The sequence below is a fragment of the Psammomys obesus genome, unplaced genomic scaffold (genome assembly GCF_907164565.1).
Source record: "Psammomys obesus unplaced genomic scaffold, mPsaObe1.curated_primary_1811, whole genome shotgun sequence".
Taxonomy (NCBI): domain Eukaryota; kingdom Metazoa; phylum Chordata; class Mammalia; order Rodentia; family Muridae; genus Psammomys; species Psammomys obesus.
The window spans coordinates 37,885-47,230 of record NW_026592484.1 but is presented as its reverse complement, the minus strand read 5'-3'; the positions used below and the strand labels follow the sequence as shown (position 1 = coordinate 47,230).

Genomic DNA, 9,346 nt, shown 5'->3' with positions numbered 1-9,346 from the left:
TAGTGAAAAAGCCTGTTTATTTGTAACATCCCACCCCTGCCGGTCCTCCCACACCCAGCATTAGCAGCTTACCTGTGCAGGCAGTATTCTCTTTGCCTCAACAATGCATAGATCCACCCTGAGGAAAGCAAATGCCAAGGGCAACTTGTAACCCTCAGAAACTTTAAAATAGCATCAGCTGGAAGATCTACTATGTAAAACATTTTGCCACCAAATCAAACAATGTCAAGTTGTAACAAAAACAATCTCACAGCATTTATTGTTAGTGGTAAGGGGCACTAAAACAATACATATAAATGTCTCAGGGTGTTCTCAGCGCAAAGAATGTCTTTAAAAACTGGATTTCCAATCACAACTTCTCCCATGCTTGACCATTTCTAGTTGGATACACTTTGGAGCAGAGTAATATTATCTCCTTTTAGCATGATCCGACCTATAAAAACAAAAAAAAAAGATGTTACAAAAGTTGTTAATAACCACAGAGACATAGAGTCGTCTTTTTTTTAGCCTCAGAATTTGGTTTTGAGCAGTCTTTTGAGATACTTCTCTTTTATAAAGGTACATGAAAGTTTTCAAGTGTCCACATTTTGAAAGGTTTTCCACCAGGTCTACCGGCACATACACACCCTTCAGTAACAACAGAACTAAAACAAAACTGTTTCAATGAAATGTAATTCCTCCAATCTAAGTCAAGTGAAAAGGCTGATGGAGTATGCCCCATGAAAGTTGATGAAAGTTCAGAAATGAGGTGTCCCTCAGGTCTATATTTCAATCCCATCTTCAGAGCTGTTAACATGTTGAGAAACCACCTTGCTGAGTGAGAGTGCACACCTGCAATCCCAGCACTGGAAGGCTAAAGTAGGACTACAGCTTTAAGGACATCATGGGCTATAAAGTTAGAGCACCTCAAAAGCAAACAAAAACCCAGTATGATTTCTTAGAATCTACTTTTCCCCTAGATAGCTCTGGTTCAAAAGAATCATTAAGGTTTGGGAAAGAGATAGCTGAACTCCACCACTGATGAATCTGAGCACTACGTTTTTTTTGTTTTGTTTTTTTCAAAACAGGGTTTCTCTGTATGTAGCCTTGCTGTCCTGGACTTGATCTGGACAGGCTGGCCCTGAACTCAAGAGACCTGCCTGCCTCTGCCTCCCAAGTGCTGGGATTAAAGACTGAGTCACACTGCTTGCCCCCAGAGCATTGACTACTTCTAACAAAAATAAACTAGGTCTCTTTGTGTGTGGGTAGTTTGTTTTTTGACAGAGTTTCTCTGAGTAACAGAGCCCTGGATATCCTCATCTCAGGCTGGCTTTAAACTCAGAGATTGGCCTGTCTCTGTCTCCCGAGTGCTGGGAGTAAAGGCGTGCACCACCACTGCCAGGTAATAAACTCTCTTGATGAGACCATGAATCCTTAAGATCCCTTCTTGTTACCTGGGCTTTTTTGAGTTTCTCTGTCAAGTACTAAATCGCTACTGAGCTTACTGGAATTAGAGAGGACATGACCATGCACTTATGGAGCACCGAGTCTTACAAAGAGGCAGTGTGATACAGTAATGTTTCACTACAAACTCAACATATCATAGCCCTGTCCTTCTCCACCCTAAGAGAAACAAAATTACATTTTAGGCTTCTTGGAGAAAGCTCAATTTGAATTCTGAAAACACAGGAAATGATATCTGTAAAAGTATTTGGTGGAGTCAGTTGTGAAGATAGTGTGATGGCTCTGTAACACCATCACTCAGAAAATGAAGTCAGAGTTCAGGCCAGCCTGCGCTCAACTGGAAGAGATTCTACCTCAAACAGAAAATGGGACAGACGTGCAGGTTTAAGGAATGGAAAGTGCCAGGCAATGGTGGTGACCAACTTTAATTCCAGCAGAGGTGGAAGGATCTCTGAGGGTTCGAGGTCGGCCTGGTCTAGGGAGTGAGTTCCAGGACAGCCAGGGCTACACAGAGAAACCCTGTCTCTAAAACAAAACAAAACAAACAAACCCCCCAAAACAAACAAACAACTCTGAAATACAAGCATGGCAACTGCTCAGAAAATGGGAAAGTGTGACACAAGATGAGTAGAAGACAAGGCCAGATTAGAAGGTTCTTGCAGAAACATCAAAAATTGTCCTTTCATAGGAAAAACAGAAAAACAAGGAAGAATTTCAATCAACAGCTGGTAAGGTCAGATCCAGTGTTTCAAAAAGATGAGTCAAGTCTAGAGAGCAACTTAAAGGGGATGAGGGAGCTGCAGAGAGAATGGAAACTACTACTCAGTAAGGAAGTGAACCGCAAGTAGGAAGTGAATTTGGTTTTAATAGGCTGCCTTGGAAACACTCATGTGGAAACCAACAGGTTTAGAGCAGAGGTTTGGGCTAGACACATAAATATGGAAGTCAACGCATAGATTAGTAACTGTAACTGTGATTTTAATAGATGCCTAGGACAGTGGTTCTCAACCTTCTTACTGCTTTGACACTTTTCCTCATGTTGTGGTGACCCCAACCATAAAATTCTTCTCACTGCTACTGCATAACTGTAAGTTTGCTACTGTTATGAATCATAACGTAAATATCTGATTTCTCATGGTCTTGGGGAACTCCTGTGAAAGGGTCATTCAGCTCTCAAAGGAGTTGTGGCCCACAGGTAACTGCTGGTCTAGGGAAAAACATCAAAGGAGAACTGGAACCAGCCTCAAATATTTAATGGCTGGAGGGCAAAGGGTGACTACACAGAAGCCTGAAAACAACCAATCAAAGATGAATAAGAAAACCTCACACACTGTCACAGAAATGAGGGATCAAAGTGTTTTGACTAACTGTGTCAAATTCTGTATAATGTTAAACATAAGTGAACACCAGTTATGACCATAGGATCTCAGAGGTGGAGGCCAGAAGGAAGGTCAGGAGTTCATCTGTAGCAAGACGGAGACTAGTCTGGGCTACATGAGACCCTATTAGTAAACAAAACAAAAACAAAGGAGTGGGATATGAATAAGCGGCAAGAAGATGGCTTCAAGGCCCACTTCTTTCTTCAAAAGTAACTACATTTAAACATGAATTCAGCTGCAGGCCATTCAAGTCTGCCAGTGAAATAAACAGAAATCTGTAAAGCCAACTATATTCTTACCCAGTTGTTTTCTTGACTTTGTTTTACAATGAATCTCTTCTGCATCATCTAATACAAGGTTCATGTACTCATCAAAGCCCTGAAAAGCCAATTGACAAATCATTTTCAAACAAATCATATCAAACCATTCTCAAAGATTAGATTCAGAAATACAAACTAATTTTAGAAGTTTATCCCTTTTCTAATTTTGCACCTAAAACATCTACCTATTAACTTACTTGTGTTCCTTTAGAAGTTTTAAATTTTTACTATGTGCATGTATTTGTGGATAGATGTGTACAGCTGTTTACGGAGGGCAGAGGCCCTGGATCCATCTGCTACAAGTACAGGGAATTGTGATCCATCAAATGTATGCACTGGGAACTGAACTTGGTCCTCTGGAAGAACAGTAAAAGCTTTTATCTACTGAGCCCCCCTTTTAATTATTTAATTTTATGTGCACTGATGTGAAACTATCAGATCCCTTGGAACTGGAGTTACAGATAGTTGTGAGCTATAGCCATGTGGGTACTGGGAATTGAACCCAGGTCCTTTGAAAGAGCCATCTCTTCAGCTCATTTTTGAGACAGCATCTTATATAGCCTCTTTGCCTCAAACTTCCTCTGTAGCCAAGGATAGCCTTAAACTCCCAGTCCTTCTATCTCTCTCTATTCCAAGCGTTGAGACTAGAAGTGTGTGCCACCTTGCCTGGTCAAATGTATCATGCCCAATTCTTGGGGCATTTTCAATTTTCAGGAGGAGGGTAGGGATGGTGCTGAGGATTAACTCAGGGAACTTCCACACATTAGGCAACTGGCTTTCCACTGGGCTTCCTCCACAGACTACCTATTTTTACACAGCAAAGAAAGCTAGAATGAGACTCAAAGTACTTCAATCTTTTGGACTCAAACATTCACTACATATGTTAGCCAGACACTCTACCTCTCATAACCTGCCCAATCCTGCGTGTGCGTGCACGGATTACCTCCCGGCACTGAGCTTCCATGTTCCTCACAAACACGACTTTCCCTAACTACTGTGCTTGTTTTCTAACTGGTAAAGATTACTGATGGACACTCTTGATATATACATACAATAACAAAATATTTTTTCTTCAAAACAGTAAACAGCTTTGGGAAGTGGAGTGGGCACTAGGGAGACACGTCAATTGATAAAGTACTTGTAGCCATGATGAATTGAGTTTGGAACCCTAGCACTCAAAACAAGCAGGGCACAGTGGCACATTGCTGCACCTAGTGCTGGCCAGACACATGAGGATTTCTGGGGTTTACTGGCCAACTAGTCTTGTTAAATCCACAAACTCAAGGCTCAGTGACAGATCTTCTCTCAAAAAGTGGAGAACAGAGCTAGAGAGATGGCTCAGAGGTTAAGAGCACTAGCTACTCTTCCAGAGAAACTGTGTTCAATTCCCAGCAACCAACCACATGGTGACTCATAACCATCTATAATGAGATCTGGTGCCCTCTTCTGGGGTGCAGGCACAACACGATAAATGAATAAATGAATGAGTGAATGAAGGAAGGAAGGAAGACTGGAGAGCAAGATCCCCAATGTCTCCCTCTTGCACATGCACCCACTCACACATGAATGTATACATCGACATATCCCAGCCCCACCCCCAAAAGATTTACTGTGGCTGAACATGGATAGTAACTCTCAGAAGGCTGAGGTAGGATGGCAAGTTCAAGCCTTACTGAGCTACACGGCAATACCTTGCCTCAAAAATAACAAAACCAGGGCTGCAGATAGTTTAGTGGTTAAGAGTACTGGCTGCTCTTCCAGAGGACTCATGTTCAATTTCTAGCACTCACACAGCAGCTCACAACACCAGTTCCAGGTATGCTGCAAGACACTAATGCACATAAAAATGTACATGCTCCCCCCACCACCACAGGGTTTCTATGTAACAGCTCTGGCTGTCCTGGACTTGCTTTGTAAACCAGGCTGGCCTCAAACTCTGAGATCTGCTTGTTTCTGCCTCCCTGAGTGCTGGGTGGCATGTGCCAAAATGCCAGCTGTTAAGTCTCTCTTAAAGACTGACACTGACACACACACACCAAAAAAAAAAAAAAAAAAAAAAAAAACCCTCATACAAATAAATCTAAAACAAAAAATTATTGAGGCTGTAGCTCAGGTGTTTAGTATCCAAGAAACCCTGGATCTGATCCCTGGCACCACCAAAACAATGAAAGACTAAAATCGACAGAACAAAAACACTGCTTAAAGTATCCTGTTCCTGTATAAGTCTCATTTAAGCCTATCAGTTCTATTCAGGCATTATCTAATCCAAAATGAAAATCTTCTCTTAGACCCCATCCCCCTCTAATTTTGATTTGTTTTGTTTTTGTTCCCTTTCCACACAAACTAAGCTCTTCTTTAAAGTTTAAGTCCCTTCAAGAAAACAACTATGCATTCAAGGCCAGCCTGGTCTACAAAAGTGAGTTCAGGGCAACCAAGGATTCACAGAGAAACCCTGCCTTGAAAAAGAAAAAGAACTATCAAACCCTATCAGCCAAAGCAAGGAGAAGAGATTAAATAATGTGGGTCCTGAAGAGCTTTCCTTGGGTTGGGACCTTGACTTCTTGTATATTGCTCTGGCTGGCCATCTTCTGAGATGTCTTTTTCTACTAACAAACTGAGGAAATATAACCTCAGTACTCACAATAATACAGCCCTCTATCCGCATATTCACTTGCTCATACAGCCAAACCTGAATTCGAGATCTCTGAAATAAAAATAAAAACGTTTTTTAGAAATATACAAATTCCACCCCCATTAGTTTGATTCCACAATAAACAAATTATTCTCAAAATCTAATCATTGCTTCCAGCATGAACACACTTACCATTAGGATTGTTCACAGCATGGCACAAAGCAATAGTTTTTATTGACGAAACCCTTCTGAGCAAAATCCAGATCCCAAAGAGTGAAATCCACCGCCCTCCCTTCTAAATTTTCAAAGTCACACACCTAACCTTGATTCTGGGGATTAAAAATTACGATGGCTTAAAACTATTTTTTCACTTGTTTTAACATTCTAAAATAAACATCGTAAAAATATTTCCAAAGAAGGGCATTTGCCACTAGCTTCTCTGTATCTAACTTTTCCTTTTTGTGTCATCATTTTAAATATAACTTAAGGGAAAAGTAATATGCAGATGTCACTAAGTTTGCCGCCAAATCCTTCGAAATCGGTAGTTTTGTTTTTGCAGAATAATGGTAACTGGGTGCATATGTGAATCAGGCACAGGCGTGCACTATTTTATTAAATAGCGCTTTCCCCATAACCTGATTCTTAACTGTAGCCCCCCTCGATTTTTAACTCTAAAGCACAAGGATCAGAGAAGTTGAGCCCTGTTGGGATCAGTAGTAAGGAAACAAGTAACTTACGTACATTTTGCAAGTATCTGAAGATGAGGTTCTGCACCACGGCGATCAAGGAAAAGAAATATACCAACAGTAGAGGTCCTGCCCCCAGCCCTCATCTGACTCCCGCGCCCCAGGTCGCGCTACACACGCATGTACTCAGGATGCCCTGTAAACTCTGAAGGCACTCCCTCCCCATCGCCCTCGTTTCTCGAAACTTCCTGATGGTCCACATCCTCCTCTCCTATTCTGTCGGCCCCGCTCTCATTAAGTACCGCACGCCAGGCACGGTCCCTCCGACGCCTCCCGCGGCCCTTCAACTCCGCGCGCTTTCCGGCCTCCTCAGCCGCCCCGGGGCCTCACGGGAAGCGGCCCGCATCGGGCTGCCCTGATCCCCGCCCACGCTCACGGCTTCTATGGACCCAAAGCCCAGAGTTCACACTGGGTAGGATACGATGGGCTGCACCATCACCTTCTGCACCTTCTGGCCCTGGCCGCGATAAGCCATGGTGGAAGTCACAAAGACCACACGACTAAGAAGGCCGCCTGGGAAAGTAACTTCCGGAAGTAAGACCTGGAAACGGAAGTGCATGTGGTCGTCGGAGACGTGGGCCCCGCCTGGGAAATGCCTCTCTAGCCACGGAGCCGTTTTTTCTCTATGCTTATAGCCTCCGCAGAGTCAACCGCTCTTTGAAACCGAGGTCTGGCCTTCAGCTCCACCTGGAGGTGGCGCCTACGCTTTGGCCCCTTCGGATCCTTAGAGGCAACCAACAGTAGGCTTGCCTCTGCCTTGGTGCTATTCTTAGAGCTGTTCTGGAATTTAGGTCTGGTGGCCATGCTGCGGGCAGCATCTTTTCCAAAACAGTCTGCAGACCTCCCTTATTCGTTCTGGGCCCTAGACCGTCTGGACTGCCATATAGCTGTACTTTGCGCCAATAACAGATTCAACTCGTGTCATCTTTATGGAGAGTAGTTGAGGTGGCAACTGAAGATGGCAATCTATCTAGCTTGAAGGTGCTGAAATGGGCTTGCTGGGCTCGAGTCCGTCTCAGAGTTGTGTGATAAGTCATTAGGCCTCTCCCTCTCCGTTCCTTCTGCAAGTGCACAAGTGTTCCTTGAACTATATAGGATTTGCACACACCTGTAATCTCAGCTCATGAAAGGCTCAAGCAAGGTCGCCTGCTAATAGTGTGTTTCAGATCAATCTAAGCTATGAGAGCCCTTGTTTCAAAACAAAACAACCCACATGGGTTACAACCTGATAAACTTAAGGTAAGTTGAAAATGTAAATTTAAAAATGCATTTAATACAGATACTGAGGGCCCTAGGTAGATGACTTGGTAAGCAGGACATGCATTCAGTCACCAGCACAAAGTGGACATAGGCTGTCTATGCCCGTAATTCCAGCACTGGAAAGGCAGAGACAGGAGGCTTGCTTTTGGCCAAGTCTAGTTTAATTGGCAGGTCCTAGGTTCAAGAGAGACCATGGCTCAAAAGAGATGATTAAGCCTGGCATGGTGGCGCATGGCAATAGTCCCAGTACTCAGGGAGGCAGGGGCAGATGGGTCACTGTGAGTTCGAGGCTAGCCTGGTCTACAAAGCGAGTCCAGGACAGCCAAGGCTACATAAAGAAACCCCGTCTTACCCCCGACTCCAAAAAAAAGCTATGATGAAGAGTGATTTAGAAGGACACTTGATGACATCCGTTGGCCTCCGCATGCAGGATTGTGCATTCACACAGACATTCACACATAAAATTGGTGAAAAAATATATGCCTAGTCTATACAATACCATTGCTTAGCAACACAACGTATCAGCCTTTCACTCAAAGCTGCAGCTGCCCACCACCCCCATAAGTATCTCGAGTGGCTTACCAGGAAAAAGATCAAAATTTGAAATGAAAAGTATCTTTTTTTACAGAATTCATATTGCTTTCACACCATTTTCAGGGTGAGCAATTTTAAGTCAGGAGCTATGTGGATATGTATATGTGTTAAGGTTTGGTCCCTGTTAACACCTTCCCTGCCCTGGATAACACAACTAGCAAGAAAAGGGACTAATTCAGTGTTAGTAGGCAAGCCTACTCAGTTTTCTGTTATGACATGGCTTGTGGCTTGGTTCAAATTTTATTTAATTGGAATCTTCACTTTCTAATAAGGAAGCTCAGAACTGAAAGGATTTTAGATTGTGTCTAAGGGAACTGGCATCTTAGGAGATAAGGCTTAGGTCAAATAATAATCTAAATTTGCTTACCTAAGGTCTTCTTTGAATGGGAATAACTTGAATGCCAATCTTATTAAAGTATTATTATGCAAGCTACTTTTTTAAAAGACAGGGTCTCATTCTGTAGCCATGGCAGTCCTAGAACTTGCTAGGCTCACCTGAACTCACGAAGATCCACCTGCCTCTGCCTCAGAGTGCAGAAATGAAAGGCATTCCACAACACCTGGCTGAAACCTATGTTTAAGCTACAAAAAGGAACTTAAAATTTTTTACATAGAAAATTTATTTCTTTAAAGAGAATGTATCATACTTCAAGTATGAGAAAAGGCCCCATACAGAGAGATGGATTTACTGACTTCAAAGACATCATGGAGAGAACATAGGTATATCTCCTTTTGAAATGCTATTTGCTTTTGCATTTTCTGATTTTAAACTTTGGTGAGTTGGATCCTATAAACAATTCTTTACTTGATTACACAACTCATTAGAAATTTTACATTATTTCTTTTTTCCTTAAAAAAAAAAAAAAAAGATTTTTCAGGGCCAGGAAAATGGCTCAACAGGTAAAGGCACTTGCAATGCAAGCCTGGTGATCTAAGTTCAATCCTTGAATTCTTTGTAAAGTTGGATGAAGA

At 42.6% G+C, this 9,346-nt stretch overlaps 1 protein-coding gene across 1 annotated transcript; it reads right to left on the bottom strand.

The window, feature by feature from the left end:
• Positions 1-225: 225 nt before the first annotated feature.
• Positions 226-7,055, bottom strand: Snrpe (small nuclear ribonucleoprotein polypeptide E). Its single transcript, XM_055613379.1, has 5 exons — positions 6,942-7,055; positions 6,516-6,542; positions 5,784-5,846; positions 3,122-3,200; positions 226-433 (listed from the first exon to the last, which is right to left on the bottom strand). The coding sequence occupies exons 1-5, from the start codon at positions 6,993-6,995 to the stop codon at positions 378-380; spliced, it is 279 nt and encodes a 92-aa protein (XP_055469354.1). The 5' UTR covers positions 6,996-7,055; the 3' UTR covers positions 226-377.
• Between the last annotated feature and the right edge of the window lie 2,291 nt (positions 7,056-9,346).